We start from the raw sequence: 24,740 nt of genomic DNA, 5'->3' as shown, positions 1-24,740 counted from the left end.
GTCACTAACAGTACACATCCAAAGTAACTCCTGCCTAAGCAAGTCAGTTTATATGGATACAAAGTCTATCTCGTTGCAGTGTCCTTACTTTTAAGAACACTCCTCCATCTAGTGGCCACTCTCCCATCTTCGGCGAGTCCTAATAATTTGCTCCTCTACTAACTTACTCTCTAGCAGCAAACAGGCTGCAGCTACCAATAATGCTGATGATAAGGCTGATTATATAGGCTGAGATACTGATAATCTATGCCAAGCAAGTAACTGCAAACTTTTATCAGTAACTTGCAGTATGCTCAGCAAGGGGCAGTTCTCTGCAACAGAACTAGAGTTGAGTGCAATCACAGGCTGCAAGTGTTTAAACTTACCTTTCTGCTCTGGGAGTAAATCAAGCTGACAGCAACTCATAGGCTATACAGAGAAGCCAAAAAGGGGTTGGCACATGCAAAATGGTTAAGTAACACTCCCTTTCACAAGAGAACGAATGAGAGGGTTACAGCTGATTGTCCTGCGTTGGTTGTTTTTTTGTGGGTAAGTTTTTGCTGCCATCACAGAAAGTGTGGTGACAAGGTCAGCTTGCTGTGAGGCACAGCCAGCTTTCAGATTCTGTCTCTAGACTGCTGAGTTCTTACCCCAGTAAGTCTCAAAGTGTTTTACAGCTGTAACTTGCGGAGTCTGTGGAGCTGCTTCTCTGCAGAGCAGCACAGCATCACTGGAGACATGCAAGTAATTCAGCAGGTCAAGAACACCCCCTCCAGTGATGGCCAGAGCCCTGCAGACTGAAGAGTCACAACAGAACAATGGCAAAAAGCCATGGTTTAGAAAACTAAGCCTGAAGCTTCTGACGAAGTAAACTGAGACCTGTCATAACACTCCTGTGAGCCACAGCAGGAACTGCTGTCATGACCATAAGGACCTGCAGAGGTACAGTTAAGCCTGGGCCCTCTGGTGACGCATCCCTCAGGAGGAGAGTAGATCATTGAAGTCCGACATTTCAAATTGAACAGAACTGCATGGATGCAGCACAAGCTACACCTAAGGCACGAACACTTTGCTGTTCCTGAAACACAACTTACTCTCTAGTCCAGACTTCAGGGCAAAAAAGTAGCTAGAAAGGCAAAGAAGAAAAACACTTCAAAGGAGAAGACACGCACCTTAAATGCAGCCATATTAGGGTCAGTGGCAGGTTTTCCTGAGCAGCTGTTCTGGGGAGACTGTGGACTGGGGCTCTGCTCAGAGGTGCAGGGGGAAGCTTGGCCTGAATTCTGACAGTCTCGGTCTTCAGAAGGGAAGAAAGACAAATCACATTCACAAACAACTTTCTGTAGCAAATGGAACTGTTGAGAAGTTTCTATTCAAAATTGAACTGAAATGCAGTTGGTAACAAAATTGTACTCACTGATGCAGCAAACACATGCTAGAAAATGTCAAGATTGCTGGGAAAGTTTAGTACTTCATGGCACAAGGATAATACATCTCAGTAGTGGTATGTAATACTCCCTTCACACACACGTTTCAGCAAGGGTGTGTTGAATGCAAAGGCTGCAACTCTGTCATACTGCTAGACTCCTCCATTTGAGGGCTTTAATGGCCTGAGACATGATGGTAACACTTACAAGCCCTTTACCAGCAAAACCAGCATATGTTTCTAAAACCAGCCCAGACACCACTCTATCAACGGGCATGTAGGAGTCTTTGCACTTACCTACTGTTAACAAGGATTATATCTCAGATCCTCCAAAGTTATAGTTATGGTACAAGGCCCATTTACACCCTGCCTACTCAATGGGAACACACTTACATGTGCAGGGGAGAGAGAACGCTTACAGCTTTCTAACTTACTAGGTGTAGGTGAGGGAACTTGTGAACTGCTACTGTGGGAAGGGATTTGCTCTCCTTTCACCAACACATCCTGGACTACACTAGGAGAGAAGAGATGTGAGACTGTGGACTGGGTTTGTTGACTACTTGGTGCTCGCTGTGCTGGACCAACCAGAATGTTACTACGGAACTCCGTCACCCCGGGAGCCTGGGAACAGCACAGAAATAGCACAGAGGAAAACAGAGAAAGAACAAGAGAGCAGGAAGGGGAAGGGTGGGGGCAGAGCAGGAGAAGAGAGGAGAGAAAGAAGAAGGAGGGGGAGAGAGAAAGAGAGATTTGTTACCTTGCCTTTCACTAAAAATAGCAAATTAATACATGATTAACAATCTGATGACATGAAACAAGGGCTAATACATAAGGAATTGGCAGGCACTGAGGTCAGACTTCTGGCAGGAGACCAGTATCCTTTCATAATTTTAAGCAGTATTACAACACAATAACATAAAATACTAAAATCTACTTCCATCTTCCTGCATTCAACATATTAGGAAACCCACTCATAACTCCAGGCATGCTTTCCAGTGTGTAAATGGAAAGGTGAACATCCTGGGTTCCTCTGGCTTCTGCACAGGTAAGAAAAGGCACAAACCATCCCCATTCATAGTACTGTGGTACACATGCCTCTTTATAATCTTACTGCTGTGTGAGACAGAGTCTGTGAAGACTACATAGTGCTTCCAGGCCCATAAAGTAGCCAAATTAAAAATAAACAAACATAATACTGAATGCACAAACACATATGCACATAAATCTCACAAATGCACCTAAAAGGTGAGATTTAGTGGACTAGTTACCCTCCTGAGCACACTATGGCTCTAACTACTTGCAAGTAACAGGCCTAGAGAATAAATACATAGGTTTTTTCTTCTCCTTACTCTGACAATTCCAGCTGGTGCAATTGCAACATTAGACTGAGACGTGGCTGGCGTCAAAATCCCCTCTCTTTTTAAAGGTGCTGGAGTTACAATCACAGCTCTGGACTGTCCTTGAAAGGCAGCTGAAGAACACAATTAAGTTAGAATAGTTAATGAGACAAAAAATGCAGAAAAAAAAAAAATCAAAAAACTGGAGATTATTTTGTGTGAAGCAACTTGTCAGGGAACAGGGGAATGGATCGGTGGGCACCTATTGGTACTATTTCCGATAATCTCAATCCCATTAATCTAGTACAAAGGACTCTTTACAGACACCAGTTATTTCTGAGGCTTCTAATGTCCTTTTTCAAGGTGAATTTACAGAGGCAGGCAGTAAATCAGGGAGGTGCAAAGTATCTCCACTCCATCAGAGCTGGGTTTGACAGCAGCGAGATCATCTTCACTTCTCATCACTTCTTGGATCTCACACTTGCTGACCCAGAAAGGGCCAATGACAGAAACCAGTTGAAGGATGCATATTCAACACTTCATGCTTCCTTGTGTATATATATATTAAATTCTGTTCCTTTCTCTGCTAGCTTCTTTCACTATCTGGTTTTACAGTTGCTTTATATGACACACAAGCACAAGACAACCAAATGTGACTGGGAATCAGCACCAAAATTCCAGCAAACAGGCTAAAGGACCAGGAGTTCTGCAGTGTTACGCAGCTAGAGATAACGGTGCATAGCAGCAATTGCCTTCACAAAGAAAGTTACACAGAACTCTCAAACCCAGTCTGTACAGGATCCTTGCTCTGAAGTTTTTTCACTACTATAGTATTTGAGTCTAACAGAAATCTGTGAGGATCTCTATTTAACCAATGCAGACGTGCAATTATTACCATGGCATTAATGCTGATGTTGGTCTTACCTTGACTTCAGAGGGAACACAACTAACCATCCTGTATTGTTACTGAGGGAAGAATCATGCAAAGATACAGTTTCTGTATGCTTTTTGAGGAAGCTAAGCCAAACTTACTTCATTTCATTCATAGCCTGCATTGGCTTCAGCTCTCCTTTGTCACAATGAATGAAAAGTGCCACAATAGCTCAGGCATTGCAAACCTACCCCTCTGCAGTTCAGCATCAGGATAGTGAAGGACACATACAGCAGAACAGAACAACAGCGCAGGATATCTAATGTCCTCTCCCCTACTGTCCCTGGAACCAACAACTGTGTTTTGAATCAACTGTATAGCCTTTATTACTAAGGCCTGTGGACAGCGCAAACCTTGTGTCAGCCCTCACGCGGGTACATCTGGCAGAGCACTGTCACTGGGGTATAGGGAGTTCATTCTTTGCCTGAGCATTCCCACATACAATGCTGGAATCACAACCCTTCCACTGTTCGCTACTGTTCAGCTGGACTTACGGCATCTCTATTGAGCTCAAGAGGCTGCTCCTACCAGTGCATTAATGCTGCTACACAAACTTGGTATTTCTGACTTCGCCATTGGGGTAACTGTAACAATCATCACATACTTAGATGTCCCTTTACACTTTTCATGTTTCTGTCCTACACATGCATCTTTTGTGGACTTTCCTCTCAAACCCACAATGCTCATCCTGAAGTGGTGAGAGCAGAGCTCTTTTTCCCATGTGAAGTCTTGCACCTGATGAGACAACCCATGCAGATTTTTGAGTCCTTGTATCACAGGGCAGTAAATGTAACACACCCCTTTCTAGCACGCCAGATTATAATACAATCTGCTTTGTAGTCTTGAGATGATTTGTCCTGAACACAAATGACAGGTGTAAATGCCTCGATTACATGTACTGAATATTCTATTTCCAAAAATAAACCTCTAGTCTTTACATAAAACCTTGGATTTGACCTCTGAGCTTGGTGTCCCAGTAGTTTAGGAGCACTGTGACCCCTGAACACCTGCACCTACCAGGAATGAGTAACACAACAACCTTAAACCTAGATGAGAAACAAAGCCATTTGTTGTGTTGGCCTAGAAGTAACTGATGAAGTCCTGGAAAAAGAACAACCCAGGAAGCACTAAGGAGGCCAGGAGCAAAGGCTTTCTTTAAATGAGAGTTGCCTGCAATGCTTTGCTAGGAGAAATGCATGTCTTGACTGCTGAAAGTCCACAGACTCTTGCTTTGTAATGTACTAAAGATAGAAACACTGCCATTAACACCCCAGTACTATTAATCATGGACCAGCCCAATGGAGATGCTAGAATTAGATCCTTTGGTCTGTTCTGCTCCTGAACAGTGGGGGTTTTTTTTGGGGGGGTGTGTTTGTTTGTTTTGGATGCTGGGTTTTTTTCTTATGGGTAACCACAATGCCAGGCCCTGGCAGACACAGCTACTCCTTAGTGAACCCTCTTTAACAACACTGCTCCAGGCAGGGCTTTTCTTGCATTATTGTTGCACATTTCAAGTGGCTGAAGTCACTTGGCCCCCAGCCAGCACAAGTCTAAAACCACTGTGCAATAACCCCAAGCATAAGTGTACTGCCTGTTCTGCTCTAGCATGAGCTTTCCCACAGGAACCACCAAGCAACTCCTTCTGTTCATAGTTGCTTTTCTTAGCTTTGTACAGTGCTGATGGCTCTAAATCACACCCAATGTGGAGGTCCCACGTCTCAGTTTGGCACTCACACTCTGAAAATCATATACTTCTGACAGCCTCTCAAACCCATAGATGGCTTGAGACAAAGATCTCCAGCTCACCCTACCTGTCTTGAGTCCTTCCCCACTGGAAGGGCTGATTCTCATCACCCCAGTTCTGCTAGGGAGTACTAATGGTAGATGTGAGGCACACACCTATGCTTTCATGTGGACCAATGCTGTGCTCTACTTCAACAGCTGCTCCCTTGTTAATGCTGTAGTTGGTCTAAAGAAGTGTCAGGCACACTTAAGATCAACATCAGAATACATCCAAAGCATTACCAAAGGATGTGCCCCGGTACCTGGCATTACGGAGCGAGATGATGCACAGCAGGCACAGGAACTTGTCCAGGGCAATCAGATGAGTCAATGACAGGGACAAATCTGCCATTCTCCATCCCTACTTCTTCTTCCTATCTTCAACCCTACTGTGGCTGAATGCTCCAAGGGGCAGACTTAATCAGAACAGCACTAAACATCAAAACCAAGGTTTCTATGGGGCAGGAGCACAGAGCTCTAGTCATCCCATGTGCTGATGCATCTGTACAGCTCAGCACAAAGTTTTACAAGGAGAAACACCCTTTTACAGGTCATCTTTTCACACTCACAACCAAACTGCTGCTTCAAATCCAGAGCATCCCACTGAACAGTGTAGCCACACACCAATGGGTACAGGGGTTCCTTGGACACCCTCAGGAACCTCTATTTTTACTTATTATATAAACCAAGACAAAGAAGAAAGTATCTCCCTCCTGCAAGTCCCACTCGGCAAAGAGAAACATCACCTCACCAGAGCTTCTCACCTGGGGTGATGAAGGCATTCTTTAATAAGGACACATTTTCAGGCTTCGGAGCAGGCACTATTTTTTTTGACTGTTTGGGCCTTGTCCCAGCACTGGAAAGAGGAACAGCTTTGAGGAGTGCAAATGTCAGTTGGGACTGCAGCTGGGGCCAGGGCTGCCCCTGCAGGACAGTAGTCTGGAAAGCCATGTTACAAGGCACTCCTGCACCCGGCTGCTGTGTGGCCAGGACAAGGTTCTGGCTCTGGCTGAAGGTGGTGGCAGGGGCATTGTGAGTCAATGTTGCAGAAGCTGTGTGGGTGATAACTGTAGACTCAGAGAGGCCAAACTTCTGGGTTTCTGGTGCAGCAAAGGGAGCTGGTGGAGAGCTTAAGCTGGAATTCAGAGGCACTGCAGGCAACGGGGACTGGTGCTGTTGCGTTGCAGGTTGAAGTAGTGGCAGGGGAGTCTGAAACACTGGCATAAAAGTCTGTGGCCCGCTGATAGACGAGTCAGGAGTGTAGTCTGCTGGCTGGATGAAAGATCCCTCACTTTTAATGTTCAAACACTGGTCAGTGCCAACATCAGGAATGACAGGAGCAGGTACTGAGGAAGTAATGAGTCCATCACTGATGTTCCCTGCTGGAAGTGTGTTGGGCAACGAACCCGACGGCAGGACAGGAGACTGACAGGAAAGAGAAATAGCACAGATTCATACATGAAACTCTTGTCTGAGCTCCTTCTCAGAAGGACACGGCTCCTGTCTGAGAATCTTCAGAGCACATACATGTCTGAAACAAGGCTGCTTTGAACACTGAGAACTCTCTTACCTGGGAAGAATGGTTACTGCTGTCTGTGGTAGCTGAGCTGACAGCAGATGCAGAAGGGAAATAATTATTGGAACGACTGGGTGTGAATAAATCTGAAATACAAAAAGTCACCCATTACTTTTCTGTTTTTCATACTCAGGGTATGCAGCAGTAGTTTAATGTCATATACAATTCTTAAAGTACCAGAAAATGTTCCAAGGCAAACAAAGTGTTAAATTACTTCATCACTAAGAAGTGTTAAATGTTAAAAGCTAGTTCACAACTCACTGCATTTTTTAAGAAATCAGTTGAGAGATATATATAAATATAAATATAAATATATATATATATACGATTCTTACCCTGAAAAGGCTCAAAAGTATCCATAAAATCAAAGTTTGGCTGGAGAGGTATAAGCCCTGGTTGAATCATGTCAGCATTTCCTAAGTGTGCTGCAAAATTCAGGAGACAGATTAGATTAGCGTCACATCACTCACACAGCAACAGCAGTAGGAATATAGCAGTTGGCTACATCACTCCACACTCCACAGCCAGGCTTGGCCAGGGTGCTTCCAGGAAAACTGCTGCTGAAATGAACTGAGCATCTGCTTTGCTTCACAACTGCAGCACAGCTCTGAAATCAAACCCACTGGGAAATGAAACTTTCAACTAGGAAAACTGAAGAGGTGAAACCTGAAGGCTCTAACAACTGGAGATTGCCAAGTTTGGATACCTCCTGCTCCCAAACCTTTTGTCCTGCCCCTGCTGCACAATATAAACTTGCTAGGAATCACAGCCTAAACCCCCATTAGCCCCTAGAAGAGGATTTTAAAAATAAACTATCATACACTTAATTTTGTTTCTAGTACACTTCATATCATACCACAGAGAGGTCTGGGTTGGAAGGGACATTAAAACTCATCCAGTTCCAAGCCCCTGCCACGGGCAGGGACCCCTTCCACTAGAGCAGCTTGCTCCAAGCCCCTGTGTCCAACCTGGCCTTGAACACTGCCAGGGATGGAGCAGCCACAACTTCTCTGGGCACCCTGGGCCAGCGCCTCAGCACCCTCACAGGGAAGAGCTTCTGCCTAAGAGCTCATCTCAATCTCCCCTCTGGCAGGTTAAAGCCATTCCCCTTGGCCTGTCCCTACAGGCCCTTGTCCAAAGCCCCTCTCCAGGTTTCTTGTAGCCCCTTTAGGCACTGGAGCTGCTCTAAGGTCTCCCTGGAGCCTTCTCAAAGCTGAACCAGCACAGCTCTCTCAGCCTGGCTCTAGAGCAGAGCTGCTCCAGCCCTTGCAACATCTCCATGGCTTCCTCTAGACTCACTCCAAGAGCTCCAAGTCCCTCCTATGTTGGGAGCCCCAAGAGTTGAATGCAATGCTACACCTGGAGTCTCACAAGAGCAGATGAAACTGCGTATATACTCCATGTTGCTCTGGAGTTGCTTAGAGATCCATGCAGCAAGGATGATGTGTGGTGGACACCTGCTGTCCCATCACAGTCAGAGCTATCAGATACAGAGAACTCAACAGAGCTGTATAGGCTCTTGGGACTGGTTTTATGGACTCGATTTGCAATTGTTCTAAGCGACGTACCTGAAGAAAAATGCATAGGCATTCCCTTAAATACACACACACACACTTTGAAATAACAAAGCCTTCACCCCTGATAAAGGTAAATACTGCTTATTATAGATTTATTCAGAGCAACATTGCCAGGAGCAGCATGTAAGAAGCTAAGATAGAAAATGAATTTGGATGAATAAATGAAATTCCATCACCTAAAAAGCATGAGACAGCTGCACTCTCTGACCTATTTTTGTCTGTATCAGCAAAGACAGATAAATTTCCTAGGCAAGACTAGAAGAGCAGCAAAGCAACAAACCAGACTTCTAGTGTTCCCACTGCAACGCAGCTAACAGCCAACACATACCTATGTCCCTGGAATTGGGCCAGGAAACCAGCTGATGTGAGGACAGTGTGGAGAACAGTGTGTCGGTGAACTCGGACATGAGCATATCTGCATCCAAGAGACTGCCTTCCTCCATAGGGACAGGGGTTTCTCTGCCATACCTTCTTTTTTGCCAGAGAACCACATCATCATCCTGCCAAAGGAAGGGAAGGAAAATCATACAATGCTAAAGCTGTCTGGTCTGCTATATAAAAATAGCCTTAATTCTTCACATCTTTAGAGAAAGAAACTCTCCTTTAGGAGCCATGCAAAGGGATTAGAAGACACCAGTGGTACTTCTAATACACCAACAACTTCAGCTCCCTGGTTTGGGCCTAAACAGAAAGCTTCAGTAGAGTACCACAACACTCTAGGCAAGGTTTTTGCCCCCAAACCAGATGTTGAATAGAAGGACGCAAGACAAAAACAGTCTCATCAACACTTCGTAATTTCATTGCATATACACGTGTTTTTGCACCTTAAGTTTAACAATCTCTTGGATTGAATAAAGATTTTAGAGTAACACGCACAGCAAAAACTCAAAGCAAACAACTCCTACCTTGAAGTGTATCTGAATCTCTGAAATGTAGGTAAGTGTAACTGCAATCTGACTTTGCACAAGGTATGCTGAGACTCTTGAGGGCACTTTCAGCCCACACAAAATACACTGGTTTACCTGTCCTTCACTACAGGCTAAACCAAACTGCATTGCCTTCCATTTGCTGCAAACTAAAAGCACAGTCAGGCTCTTGTGGCTGAGCAAACATGCAGTAACTACACCAACAGACCATGATGGTGCACTGTAGCTCACAGTCAAAGGAGCTGAGAGTTTTGTTAACTGGAGCGGATCCAGACTTATGCTTAGCTCCAAAAAACACCCCCAACACCAGAACAGTGCTTCTGACCATCAGTTTATACACCCCAAGTAGGTTTGATGACTTTAGGGGGCATACTAAATGATGGTATCAATGTTCCTTTAAGCACTTTGCCTTTTTTAGGATCCTGGCACATTATCTGCCCATGTTGTGGGCAGTGGGAAGAGCTGCGATATGTAGCACAGACATCTTCACAGCTTCAGTTACACAAACTAGGCAGTAATGCCAGTTACAATTCAGTAATGAGATGAAATAATGTGCCAGCCCTCAAGGAGACTGATCTTTCTGGACACCCAATACTGATCGCTATCTCTTCTGTCAGAGCACTTTACGTTCAACCCCTCCTCCATTCAATTGAAGTTACAAACTTTACAGCTCTCTACAGCACAGAAACACCAAGGCTTCCAACCTTAATTACGGCTAAAGCAAAATGCTTGTCTTCAGATTTTAATCAATGCAAGCTACTGCATGTTACAGCTCTGTTACCTACTGCAGCTTCTACCAGCACAAATGCTGCCACTTATCAGAGGTATTACCTACCCTGACCAAACTTGAAAGATCTTCATCTTTATGTTTCTGTAACTGCAAAAGAAGAACAAAGCAGGTGTTAAAAGTCAGAACAGGTCCTTGTATATGTTAATAGAAGACCTTTCCTTGCAAAACTTTTAAGTCCCAATCATGCACAGTGGGTCCCTGCACAGTAATGTTTAGTTAAGTGGGGCTAATCAGCGAGTATGCCTGTAGTAGCTTCTCAGCTGGTTTAAGTATTCTTGCATGCTGGCAAAAGTGAGATCAAAACTCAAAAAGCAACCACATATTGATCAAGTTCAAATAAGGTATTTCCACTGTGTAAAACAACAGACCCTTTTCTTGAAGTAGGTTCTCCACTTGTGGTATTCCCTGATAACTATTTCAATTCTTCGCTTCCAGTACTTCCCTTCTGTTGCAATGGCCTGAGAACACAAACACATACCAGGAATTACACAGACTCACAGACTGGCTGAACGGTCAGTACATTTCCAAGCAAATATTCAGGCATAAAAAGATGCAAAAGAAACATGCTAATTCTGTATGAGCTCATGTATCAGCAGCCCACACTGTCCCAGAGTTGTTAGTACTGTCAGATGTGCCTGTGATAACTTTATCTTTCCCACAATCAAATAACAAGAGATGATGTCTGATTGCACTGTCAGCATCTCCCACATCAGCTCAACCACAACCAATAGCTAAGACATTGCAAAAAACCAAAACAAAGCAAATTAACTCAAAAATTAATTTAGTGAAGTGTAATGTATAAAGCAAAATACAATTCCCTGTTCTGCAGAAAACAGGCAACGAGAATTCCTCAAGGCCACATGAACATGCACACACGTACACAAAAGCTCTTCGGAATGACACAAAGCAATAGAAATCTGATGTCCAGCTCAGGAGTGACCCTGTGGGTCATGTGTTAATAGCAACAAAAGGATCAGAACAGTGTGTGGGTTTAATGTATCGCAGAGAGCAGTGTGTAAGTTGGGGACAGCAGACTAATGAGAGCCTTAACACAACCTTCTTGTCTTCGGGGTCACCTGCCAATACAAACATCAACACTGCTCTTTCAAAAGGCTGAGACAGTTCTACAGACTCATCTGGAACTCCTCTGAGATATAAATTATTCTAGTTATGAGTATAGAGCCACATACTGCCCGCACAGGGGCCTCAGAGCCAGAGGGCAGACATTAGTTTTCTCTTATGTTTAAAGACCACAAAAATGAGAGTGCCCAGACTTGTATTTGCTCTTTTTGTCAAGTTACCTTGACAGAGAAAAAAAACAAACTATTGCTCATTGTCCTGAAAGCACACCCTAACAATTGAATAAAGTACAGAAAACTCTCACAGGGTCACTTAAGATTCAATCCTCCAGATGTAATATTCATCACTGATTTCCCACTGACTCCAGCAATCTCCAGCCAGAAAAGAGCAGAGGCTGTCAAAATCTTAACTATTCAAATTGCACTCCTATACCTGCCATGGGGAGGTTTAGACTGGGTATTAGGAAACAGCTCTTCACTGAGAGGGTTTGCATTGGAACAGGCTGCCCAGGGCAGCGGGGGAGTCACCATCCCTGGAAGTGCTCACAAACTGTGTAGACAAGGCCCTTAGTGCCATGGGTTAGTGCTGGGAAATGGTTGGATTTGATGATCTTAAAGGTCTTTTCCAACCTGGTTGATTTTATGACCTACGTTTCACTAAACTGGGACATAAACATAAGTTATATAGATAATAAACATCCTTCCACTTGCACCCGGATCACCTCAACATGATAAAACAATGGCTTCAGTCTGCTTTATATTAATGATTCCTTCTAAATAAAGACAGCAGAGCAAAGAACTGCTATGCTGCTCTCATGCCTAGCAGACCAGAAGATCTTGTTGTAAAGCCCAGAGCTCATTAGGATGTTCCTCAGGTTTTACACACCTCTGGCCGTCGATGTTCATCCACATCCACAGAGCCATCCAGCGGAGTCACAAAGTGGCACACAGGATTCTTGCGCTTCTCCAGGTCTGAAACAAGAATGGAAACGCAAGTGCTCAGCACGTGCAGCTGGGCAGAGAGCTTTGTCACTTCAACAGCAAGAGGTGGGAAAATCCCCCATCACCGTGCCAGTGTTTCTTCCAGCTAACCCACAGGAAACAGGGAGATCTCACGCTGTGTTTGGACTGCTCAGTGCAGCCTCCGTGTGGGCATGTGGAAAGCACTGATCCAATGACACTGCCACAACAGCCTCTGAGGCACCGAATCTGACTTCAGCACATTCTTTAGCTTTTCATCAGGCAGGAATTTCAAATCTCGTGGTACTTACTTAAATGTAACACTCTCAAAGTGTTTCATAGCAAGCGACCCAAGGGAGCACGACACTTACACTGCATGTACCATGCCCTCCAGATGGCGTTATTGAGACGGATTTTATCTCTCCACTGAAGTTTTAAGCCTTTAAAGTTTTTCCATTTTGGTGAAACCAGCTTTCCACTGAAACAAAACAGACAACACATCATCCTGCTTTCGGGTCTGCTCTTCAAGCCGAAGCATCCCATCAAAACTCCCGAAGTGTCAACACTAAAAACTACACCGAACCATGCTTGGCCAGTGACAGCTTTGCCATGCACCATCCATGGCTGTCACAAATGGTGTCACAAGTAACTTCAGCAGGACTGAAACTCATTTCACCCACACTCTTCTCCTGGCCAGTACCCCACCTTCTCAATGCCACCTTATAGCTTCCATCAACTGAGAACACCACTGCTCAAAAGTAAGCCCAAACCCAGGCCTAGGTTTTTGCACACTTGGCTGCATATAGTTTTGGCTTGAATTTTGCAGGGGGCTGGGATGAAGTCAACAGAAGTTGATTTCTTCAGTTCCATTTGATTTTCCAGGCTGGTAACAATGGAAAAGAAAAATGAAATGACAGTTCCGGCCCAACAAAAGCTGTCACCCACCAATTTTACAATGCTCATAAACAGAGCTGGGCACAAAGGCTCACCAGCAGGCTGGAAATAGTAACGTCTCTCCAAAGAAGAGGAAGGCTGGAAAGAAAAATGGCTTAAGTATGAACAGTGTTGGGAGGTGGGAGATGGACACAAAATGAAAGAACAACAGGGACTCCAGTAAGGACAGTTTAAATATAAACTACCCAGCCCTTAAAACACACCTTTATGAATCATTAATCCATATTACTGGCAGAGCAGAGGAAGTAGGAAATATTCATAACATTGTAAATTTCAAGCCACACATTAAAGTATACCTATAAGTGCCTAGCCCAGGTTCCCTCTTGGTTTTTATGGGTTTAGCCATACATCTTCCTAGTTCTCATCTCCTCATGCTGCTTGTGCATCCTTGCTACAATGGAAGCAATTCAAATACCAGCAATACAAAGCACAATCAACACAACAGGCAAAAGCAACACGAGCATCAGGTCGAGGTTAAGGTCTCCTGTACTCGAGAGCACACAAATGAGTGACAGAAGCAATGTCACTTTCAAACACTCTGCCCTCCTGGAAAACATCATCAAGCACCCGGTCGATTGGGAGTGACTTGCACCATGAATTGCAGTGGTACAAGAGAGACATGCACTAGAACTGGCCTGTGCCAGAGCACTGTGTATTTGCTATCACACATTCAGTACAAATGTACCCAAAGAGCTGAATTATTCTTCCTTTATAGTCCTTGCTTTACACTTAGCTCTAAAACCACAGCGAGAATAGGAAGCACATCCTGCAGAAGTGCCAGGCATTTCCCTTGGCTTGCCCAAGGCCACGCAGAGGCCTGAAGCTGAAGAACTGCTGATCCCCCGTTTCCTCTGCTTGCTCTGGGAAACCTGATAGCAGCTCTTTTTAAAGAAAACTTGTAATAAACCTTGTAATACTATAAACAAGTCCTCACAGCCTACACAAAGCATGCCAGAATGCCAGAGCTGCCAAAAGTAGGATACTAAACTATCACTTTCTTCAAGTACTTGGCTCATCATTCCTTTCTCCCTTGCTAGCATCACTGCTGCTGTTACTACTTAGGTATTCCCGGAACTGTGACAGTAACAGATGGGCAAATGCCAGACCTTAGCCAAGTGGCAGGTAAAGAAAAGCCAGTTCTGCTCTTTCACTTTTACTGCTGTGTATAATACCAGTTGTAGCAATAGATTAAACCACCATCAGGTGAGCTGTTGCCTGATGGCAGAAAGATTCCCAAAATCCCACCTGCATGTTTCAAAGCTCTTTCAGTTTATGGGAAGATCCCCAAATAAAGTATTTTATCTCACTGTTCCCCAGCTGCTGGGGTCAGGGCAGACAGATCTCCACCTGCAAACCATCTCATCACCCGCCCTGCTCTGCCTCCAAACCATCACATACCTTGTCTTATCATTCCTTCTAAACACAGATTAAAGCACATGTTTTCCTGTTTCTCATACGTACATTAACAACTCAGAGACAGATTAACATGCTGATACACCACCAACACTGACAAAACAGCCACATGCCTTTGAGTAAGAAGTTCAACTTTATGTTCATCTCTTCGTAGCTGTGTTGCTGCCCAGTTTGCAAAGCAACAAAACTCAAACAGTCTCCGCTCAGAATAAAAAGAACAAACCTAAAAGGAATTGTAATGAATTCTTCTAAAATCCTTCAAGCAGCCAATTAAAAGTGGCATTAAAACACACACAGTTTAAAACATTTTCTGTTGCATTCTTATGAAAAGCTAAACAAAAGTAGCCCATCAAAAGAAGGAAGTGATTAAGAACCTATTCTTAAAATAATTATTATTTCTAGTTCCCATGGGAGCAAAGCACAAGTCCAGCTCGAGGTCAGAAGTGAAATGACTTTAGCCTCAGTGGAGAGGAATCAGCATGAAGCTGACAACAATGTTTAGACACTATTCCAAATTCCGAAGTCAGTTACTTTGCACAACTGTGCCCGAGAGCAGCTGCAAACTGAAAGCCAGCTTCAGGCTTTAAAGCAGCAAAACAACAGGAAAAAACCCACATGGAGAGACCCACTGGCTGCTGCTCCCGCCAGCTCCGCGTCTCCTAAGACCATGCTGGCTCCTACCAGAAATGCAGAGCAACTCCATGAGCACACTTTGAGCTGGTCACAATGTACCTGTGAGCATGTCAGTGCACACACAGTCCTGACTCTGTCCACAACAGCTGCTGCTACTCCTCTGCAGGAGGGCTGCTTTCAAAGAAGGCAGGAAGGGAGCATCCCAAAGGAGGCTTGGACCAAATACTGCATGGTACAGGCTGGTACAGCTGCATGCACACCAGCTAGCAACATGTCCTAGAGGATACTGGTGCTTCACATACTGTGCCCAAGGAAAGGAATTAGGCTCTCAGCTGCATTCTGCAGGGTTGTTGCTACCCAGGATGTGCTGGCTCAATGCTGAAGGAATATGTGACTTTTTTATCTTCATCACTATCAAACACAGATCAAATCAAAGTGGCTCAAAACTATCTGGTGGTAATGTGCAGCACATTCCAGCAGCTCAGCTCAGTCTCCTGTGTAGGAATCTCCACCTTCTGAAACCAAATGTCCTCAAGTGATTTGAACACAGCAAGCAAACTAAAAAAGCTGCAGCTGAAGAGCCAACAGAGCTGGAATTCCCCTTGGACACAGAGGCCCTGACGTGCTTTGGAGGAGTCACAGTGTTTTTAGAACAGAAGCTGCAGACAATCCAGGCTGCCAATTCTATATGCTCCAGCTTTCACCTTAAGAGTCCTGAATATGCCAAGAGAGGCTGGATTCCATTCCCAAGCCTTTTATATACTTTTTCCCAGTTCAGGAACTACCTCAGGCAATGGATATCCCAGCAGGCAGACAGACAACACAGCACTGATCTGTCAAAGTAACAACTCTCTCTGCTGTTCAAATTCCACTGAAAGCAGTTGTGGTTTAAAAGCAGATTCTTTCCAACACAAGTGATTTTCAATCAACTGAAAGGTTATTAGGGTGGAAGTATATATTCTGACATGGTAAAAAACAGATTTTACCCTGGTAATGTCCATTTTTTGCACCCGAGAACCTTGTTTTCTTCTCCGTCAATAATACCCAGTTAAAGAATGATCTTAGTGGACATTTTAGTGATGCTTTTAACTCAGTGGGGACATGGCAAATGGGTGACCTTCCTTAACAGGCAGAGGGCACATGAGATGCCATTCACAGCTGTTAGGATGACTTCAAATTTAAACCAATAGCTCCCTGTAACACTGAAAAAAATCACTTCCAACATCAGTAGCAGCATGATCAAGTTCCAATACGACTCACAGCAGAGGACTGCCCTGTTCTCCCTTAAATCAGAGGATTTTAAGATGGACTTCAGTCTGCATAGAAGCAGATGACATAACCACCCTCCGGATTTGGACAGAAATGGACATTTATGTGTGTGCAAACCCAGAAGTTTGGCTGGTTTCTTTGTTCATTACTAACTAGTATTTGGGAACACCAGCATTGTAAGAATCATTCTTCTCTCTAAGAGCGCTGAAGGAGCAGAGAAAGACTTTCAAATATTAAGATAAATGCCACCCAAAACAAGACAATCACAGAAGGTAGCCTTTATAACCTTCATTTAATAGGTGGTTTGAATGGAAACTGTAGAGTATAGCACAGTAGTACTTAGCTTAATAAAGCATTTGAGCTTTATAAAGAAGTGTGTTTCTGATTCAACTTCAGTTCCCCAGTTTTCACCTATGTCAGAAACAGTCCAAACAGTACCACAGCATTGTGTTTCAAATCCTTTCATAATAGGAGACAATAGGGAAGACTTTGCTGTAAATAAGAGTCTGAAAAATCCCCTTCCCCCATTCATAACCAAAAATCAAAGTTCATCCTCCACACCATGACATGTCAATGTTGCTGAACAAGACATTTCAGCTAGCAAGCTGCAGTGAACTAAATGCTGCACAAAAGAAGAGGTCTTTAAAACAATCTCTGAGAGAAGAAATTCATGATCTCTTGCTTGAAAAGAAGTAACAGTGAGACTGAATGATATGGCCATGACTGTGAAGTGTGTGAGTGACAGCACTAGAAGTGGGACACATATTTTTGACATGCTGCCATAACTCTTGCATGTGAACTCCTCATTTCCACCCTCCTCTCATCTTTCACTTGTTTTGCTATGTAGGGACAAGGAAAATCCCTGGCTAGAGCTGGCTCTCTAGCTCAGTAGCAGTTATTTTTTCTCTTGTGTTCAGATAGCACCTGGCCTAGATCTGTTGTACATGGAATTAAACACAAACCTCTGAGCACCGCGGCTCAGATTCCACAGGCCTGACCCTGCTGCCCAAATATATATTCCCAGGAAAGATACCTTGAAAAGCAGCTACTGCAGAGCTGCAGGAATCACTTACACAGACCACAGGGCCTTGTGGACCATAGCCGTAAGCAAATTAGTTTGTTTCCAAGCTGAATTTGGTAAATTCAGTTTACAGGAACGAGCTACGGAAACACTGCATTTTCCTGTTTTGTTAACAGATTCCCACTGCCCTTGTTGTACAAGATGTCTTTTTTGCCTTGTTCTGCCTAAAAATCCACTTCCTCTGTGGCCTTGCACCCCAATTCCTTCCTGTCCATGATCATGCAACCTTTTCAGGTAGGCTAAGATTCTTCTTTTCATTGCAGGTGATGAGTATTAGGCTCTTAATTTAAGCAACAGAAACCCCCCTGATTTGATATTACAGTAGCTAAAGAGATCAGCTTTTCCAGCAACACAGAAAAGGAAGGTTTTGGCTTCTCCCCAGCATTTCTTTTTTGAAGGCGTGGTTTTAGTTTGTTTTTTCATCTCCAATCTGTTTTGCTGGGGAGTTGGGCCTGTCAGCTCAGCTCTCCAAGAGCCAAAACTAACAGTATTTCCCCAAACAAAGGTTCATTCAGAGATTCAGATTATAGGCATTGTGTGCTACAGGGAAGAGGCAGCAAGTGAAACAAAAACATTGCTACACTGTGTGAATGTGTGTAGGACTTGTGAGGAGGCCACACTTCAGCATCTTACTATTCATACCTATGTAGTTAATCCCAGCTGTAGCCCTAGGATACCAATCCCAGAGAAAGCTCATTTTAAAAGCAAGCATTAGGACAGCTCATTTTCTGGGTTACCTCCTTCATCCTCCTTACCTGAAATCCTCCTGCACCAGCAGGCTCCAGGTTTGTGGAAGGATGTTGTATTATATACTCACACTCCATAAATGACAGTATGGAGCTTTGTACTGAAGTTATACAAACATTAAAACAACCAAACCCTCCCAATTGTTTTTTCATCTCCTAAAAATTAAACACTTCAATCTTGAAGACAGAGACAGCAGAAAGGACAAACATTCTTCCTCTATCATGAGCATTATAGATTAAGGAGTGTTAGAAAAACACAAAGTTATCCATAGACATATTGGAAGTGCAGCACCTGCCAAAGAACATGTTATCTAGACTGATTTGAGCCAGGAAGGCTGAGGTATGTACGCACCTCCTGGAAAGGAAGAGGAAAGTGTATCAGTCACAAAGCCGAAGCAAACATTCCTGCCCCAACGAATGTACTGTAAACCTTCATTTGTTTCTTTGACAAATTGAACATTATTTTAAGCACAGGCTGGAAGCTGAACTTCATCTACATAAATGAAGGTTCACAGTGGCTGATAAAGATCATGGCTGATGACTCACAAATGGATCCAGTAAGCATTGTGGCACGCTGAGCACTGCTGTGGCTTGCACCAGCAGCCCTGTGCTTTGCCAAGCACAAGTACTGCAGCCACCTCAGAGAGCAGCAAGAGTTGAAACACTCATGTTTTGAGATTATGATCACATCACTGACAGCTTTTCACATCACCATTACATCAATCAAGGAAAGGACTTTAGGGCTATAGTTTTAGCCAAACATAATGTGACCAAGATCTGCTCTATGAAGAGGAACCTGGCAGGCAGCTGGGAAGAACCACTGGAGAAATGCCTCCAAGAGAAGCAGGTTTCATGCAAGTCCTGAAAGTGTGAAAAGAGCACTGGAACAGCACAGGGTGAAGGGGAACACAAAGAACAGTACAAATATCAAGGAGACTTGGAGGCTATAGTGCCCATCCTCCAGTGTCTATTTAGAGACTTGGAATATTTAGACAGTTTCTCATTTCCAGTCAGAAATCAAAGGCTATTTCTAGAAATGTTCCTGCTTTTCAGACAGTTGTCTAACACTGACTCACTTTACTACAAGAGCTGAACCAGCAAGGAAACTGAAGAGGCTTCATAAGTTGTGACACTAACATTTCAGACAAAAGGCTGAGAAATGGGCCTCACCAACTCTCGAGCAAAGCCTCTCCTTGATCCCTGCTGTGCTTCACTTTACCCATCAACAGAAGTCACGTACTTTGTAACTCTATAAATATGGACACTTTGTAAAATGACAGATCCTTCAACTGTCCAATATCAGGACCTTCTTCAAAGAAATACCAGAGAAACCATCATAAGAAAAGACACTGACATAGAGAACTTACAATACTTTGAGCTCCAGGGTCAGAGGTAAGTACCACTGCTTTCATTGCTCAAATCTCAAACACCAAGATGGAGAGCAGCTGCCTGTGGCCACAAAGTACGTCAATGACAAAGTAAGGGCAGACCAGCCATCACATCCCAGCCACATGCCCCATAATAGAATCATAGAATAGTTAGGATTGGAAAGGACCTCAAGATCATCCAGTTCCAACCCCCCTGCCATGGGCAGGGACACCTCACACTAAACCATCCCACACAAGGCTTCATCCAACCTGGCCTTGAGCACTGCCAGGGATGGAGCACTCACAACCTCCCTGGGCAACCCATTCCAGTGCCTCACCACCCTAACAGGAAAGAATTTCCTCCTTAGATCCAATCTAAACTTCCCCTGTTTCAGTTTTAACCCGTTAGCCCTTGTCCTGTCACTACAGTCCCTGACGAAGAGTCCCTCCCTAGCACCCCTATAGGCCCCCTTCAGATACTGGAAATAGAAATGCTTCTACTAGGAGTAAGTTTTAGCAAGGATCAGATTTGCGTATTTCAGTTTACACATTCCCCAAATCTTGCTAGATTTCCCAGCACAATAGAGTAATTCCATTTACAAATAAACATTAAAATATTTGTATTTCCTACACTGTTTCTGCTAAGAACCCATCTGTTGGTCAGATACCAGCATAGGTAAAAACATCAGGTCTCCTCAAAGCTTTCTTTAGAAGAAAGCATCATTGTGAACATCGTCAGTAGTTAAAATCTTGCAATCCAGAGTTACAAAACTTTTGCAGCAATCCAGGCTTGTTATTTAAAAAATAAACTGCACAGGAAATTGTTCTGATTTTTGTTTAAATAAACACTGCAACACAAAGTTTCTATTCTGGTACAAAATGCTAAGAGACACAATCTGTCAGTTATTTTCCTGGCAGATCAGATGGGAGACATGCAAAGCATAGAAACTGTGATAATCCTCACTGTGTAAGTATTCAGTTAAAAAAAGTAAGTTCCTTTGAGGTAAGAACTAGTGGTTTAAGCACAGGTTTGAACCTACGCTGTGTAAGTTTAGCACATACTCTGTAAAAGGGAGTTCAAATCTCATTGGAGGTGAACGCCAACGCATGTGTAATATTGAATTAAATCCTACATAAAAGGAAAGTCATGGTAGACTACAATCACTACAAACGGCAGGAAGAATTTCTATATAGGTATCTTTGCACTTTTCTTATTATAAAAAGCCTTTAATGTAGGCTCACAAGCACTCTGTCCATATTCTAAGCCATCCTCTACAGAATAAACAGTATGCAGCACACCCTGAATATTCAGCATATTCACTGGTGGCCTCTCGTGCTCTTCACTTTTCAGTGCTCATACCTCCATTTGTACATTATTACTTAACAAATTCCTCTCAAGCTTTTCTACAGTGTTTTCACCTTCATTATGCAGGGGGAAACTGAGGCACAGACCTGTAACATTTCATTGTCCACTTCTCTGATCTGGCAATGAGAGATGACAATGCTGCCTTCACTTGCAAAACTGCCTCCAGCTCCCCCTCCTGATGTCTCCCCAATGCCAGACACATCTCCATCTATGCTCCAACCACCTCTACATTACATTCTTCTTCAGCTTTACTAGTGGAACAGACTAAACCACTTTGAACAACTCATTCAAAACACATAGGCTCAGACATGGGAAAGTTCAGGTCAAACAGTTAAAACAACCAAAAGTAGTTACACAGTAGGGATTAGTGGGTGGCTTTAAGAACAGCCAGTGCTACCAGCCTTGCCTACAGTAATTGCTTTGGTAACAGGGTGAGAAGACAATTCTTTTTCGTGTTCTCTGCAGTGTAGCTTAATGCTCATGTTTTAAAGGACTCGCCCTTGTAACAAAACAGTCACATTATCTCTGCATTTAAAGCAGTAAGCATGAAACCCGCTTACTAAATGCCAGGCAGCTGTTCTCTGCCTGCAAGCTGCAAGCCAAGTATTGAAGTCATGCTACTAGAGATGCAAACCTTCGAAACCAAACCCCTCTCCTGTTCCACTCCTCCTTGAACCTTGCAAAGTTGTGCCCTGGGCCAGAATGACCAGATGATGAGAATCCCGCATCATTCACAAAGTTGTCAAAACTGTTTTTAACACAACCAGCTTAAGAACTTTCATTTAAGGAACACTTGCTCCAGTCTCTGCCCGAAAGCAGCACAAGACACGTATCAGCTTTAACACAGCTTGTGACTCTATAATATGGAATGGTGTACCAGTAACTAACCCTGTGATCAGCAGCAGTGAGGGCTGTGAGCTACCAGATCTTTGCTGCATCATCTTTACCAGTAACTTTCTTTCCAGCTCCCTTCCTGCTGCACACTTCCCTTTTAGAAAACAGCCACTGCACGCAATGCATTCCTCCTCTCCATCATGTCCTTCTCTTCATCTCACCTCCCTGCTGCTCGAACAAAGGTTAGAAGATTTTGGTCAGCCAAGGAGAACATGTATCTAACGATGTTAGGGGCATAATAGGGATATGATGATCAGTTCTATAAACTCTGCTAGGAGGTAAAGAAATTTCCTACTGCTATAAACTGTTGTGATGATGAACACGTGAATTATTTTGTTGATGCATTTATCAATACATCAGATCAATACATTTGTTTTTTCTTGGTTTTGAAGTGTTTCCTGTGCTCTTTCATGCATGGTGAAAAGGAAGACGTGTCATTTTTAGAGCAGTTGCAATATAAAGAGAGCCGATCCCACTTGCCTATTTCACAGTCTTGTGAAATTTCACACTTCTTCCTAAAACTTGGTTTCTGCCACTGTTTCTTCACCAACCTTCTCAGATAAGAATATTCATTACAAAGAGCTGTCTTCCAGTGCAGATGATCAGAAACTGATACAGTTGTCCAGCGCATCTTCCTTCTCATTTTAAAGGACGTTGGCAAGGACTCTCGTGTACAGGGAGCTATGAACAAGTCAGGATCCTTTTGAATATTAAGGCCTTAGCCTGAATTAATAAACTCATCGAGATTTGATGATCTGGGACCTTGTTTTAAGCACTTAAATTATGGTTCAAAGACTTTTCACACACAGAGCTTCTGAAAAACCCAAACAAACCCTATCAGTGTTGCAGATCAGCACAGCTCTCCGAGCAGCACACATACCAACAGGAACCCAGAGCTGTTTACCATGCTCAACAGGCAGAGAAACCCAAAACGGCACCTCTGCCACAGAGGATAGTGTAACACTCTCTGTACAGCATTACAATCCTATAAATACACTGCAAGACTTCAGGGGTCTTATTCTGAAAGCAACTGAAGTATTTTAAAAAGAGGCGCTCCCCAGCTTACCCCTTGTAACACAAAGCTTTCATACCAGCTGTCTGCAGCATGAAGAACCCCAGACCTAATACCAAGTTCAGTTACTAAAGACTCAAGACTACAGCAGCACAGTTTATTGAAAGTTTACATAAAGGTTGAACCAGAAACAAAAGGCAGAAGCAGACTAAAGGCATTGTTGTGTTATTACTAAGGTTACTGAAAGATCAAAACCAAAATCCCATCAAAAGATAATATAGGGAGAAAACCCCTTCCAGAGTTAAAATAAACCAGGTTGGAAGGGGGCAAAATAGGAGTTTAAATAAATAAATAAAAGCACTTCTAAAAGGCCACATACACACCACAGGGAAAGTCTCTACTTAGAGCTTTGTTGGATCAAAGTGCAAACAAATGCTTTGACAATGCCTTCATCAAGACCAGCCCCCCAGTCAGAGGTGAGCATCACACAGACCTGTGTGAAGCAGCATTTCCTCCTACCCCGCTACAGGAGTAGCCACATCTCCAAGCATGACAGAGAAACTCCCTGGGATGTACCAGCCAAAGACCACAGCCTCCCTCAAAGGCTGAACATTCAGAGAATGAATAGTGGAAAACAGACCTTCACTGCTGGTCACCAGCTCAAAAAGGAGGACTTATCTGCAGCATTGCAGGAAAGGCTGTGTGAGTGACCCTTCATTAAGTAACTGGGACACAGGGCCAGAGGGAAGTATGCTAATGCTGGTGACACACAATCCTTACCACACTGATGCTAGATGGCTCTTGTTGCCTACTTAGGCTTGGACAGACCAAGAAGGATGACCGGTTTCCACACACCGATAGAGTGATGATCAGCCCTGTCCTTAGGAAAGCAGCCCCAGTCATGCTGAAGAGTAGAGCTTGTTACTTTATAACACTGGTTGTGGTCATTGTGCTCACCAAAGCTCAGGGCATTGATAAATGTTTCCTAGCAGCTAACTTTATAAAGCAGTATTTGACATCATTATATGCAGTGAGCTTCTGAGAAAGGTCTTGGGTTTATTGCAATATAAATTTATAAAGTCATTCTTTGGTCATGGTAACTACCATGCCTAAACATCTACCAGCAAACCGGTTCAGAAATCAGTTCAGACTTACCCCCTTCCCTTAGTAAGAACACATTTTCAAATGGACCACGATGGTTTATGTCCCAGACAAGGGGTGACTTCCCAAGTAAAACACAGGAGAGTATCAGCGGGCTCCTGACTCTTACTAAAAGCAAAACAAACCACCACTGAATGACCCTCACACAAGTCTCTTCCCTGAACCACATTTTTCCCACATGCCTGATCACCCTAAATCAGCCTCAACCTTCACTTTGTAGAGTCCCTTAGAGCACTCAAAAGTAAAGAACATTTCTTACACATTTATTGCTACAGAGAAGCAATGCCTCTAAACTTCCTCTGCTCTGCCTCCAAGCTTTAGGAAGCCTGCTGTATCCCCACAGCCTCTAATCACCACATGCAGAGGGCAGACCCCAAACCTACAAATGTGCTAATAAAAACTGCTAATAAAAATGTTGGGCTCCTTAAGCTCTGCAAAGATTTTTACTGGTTATTAGCGTTCTCCTTGTATGAGTGGATAC

At 43.6% G+C, this 24,740-nt stretch overlaps 1 protein-coding gene across 4 annotated transcripts in view; it reads right to left on the bottom strand.

Moving 5' to 3' along the window:
• MLXIP (MLX interacting protein) overlaps positions 1–24,740 on the bottom strand; it is a 50,421-nt gene that overhangs the window by 12,329 nt on the left and 13,352 nt on the right. For 3 of the 4 annotated variants that reach the window (XR_010615500.1, XR_010615499.1, XM_065692336.1), the window contains exons 2-12: positions 12,735–12,841; positions 12,290–12,375; positions 10,693–10,782; positions 10,370–10,411; positions 8,937–9,108; positions 7,367–7,456; positions 7,026–7,117; positions 6,220–6,880; positions 2,755–2,876; positions 1,840–2,026; positions 1,152–1,276 (exon numbers count right to left, since the gene is read on the bottom strand). Coding sequence is in view for 2 of the 4 variants with exons in the window: in XM_065692336.1 (XP_065548408.1) it covers positions 1,152–1,276; positions 1,840–2,026; positions 2,755–2,876; positions 6,220–6,880; positions 7,026–7,117; positions 7,367–7,456; positions 8,937–9,108; positions 10,370–10,411; positions 10,693–10,782; positions 12,290–12,375; positions 12,735–12,841 (1,774 nt within the window). In the remaining 2 variants the exon portion in view is untranslated. The remainder of the gene's footprint in view (positions 1–1,151; positions 1,277–1,839; positions 2,027–2,754; positions 2,877–6,219; positions 6,881–7,025; positions 7,118–7,366; positions 7,457–8,936; positions 9,109–10,369; positions 10,412–10,692; positions 10,783–12,289; positions 12,376–12,734; positions 12,842–24,740) is intronic. The other variant, XM_065692337.1, reaches the window with a different exon arrangement.

This window comes from Lathamus discolor, chromosome 12, assembly GCF_037157495.1.
Source record: "Lathamus discolor isolate bLatDis1 chromosome 12, bLatDis1.hap1, whole genome shotgun sequence".
Classification (NCBI taxonomy): domain Eukaryota; kingdom Metazoa; phylum Chordata; class Aves; order Psittaciformes; family Psittacidae; genus Lathamus; species Lathamus discolor.
Note: the sequence above shows the minus strand (reverse complement) of the source record. Positions and strands in the feature narration are given on the sequence as shown.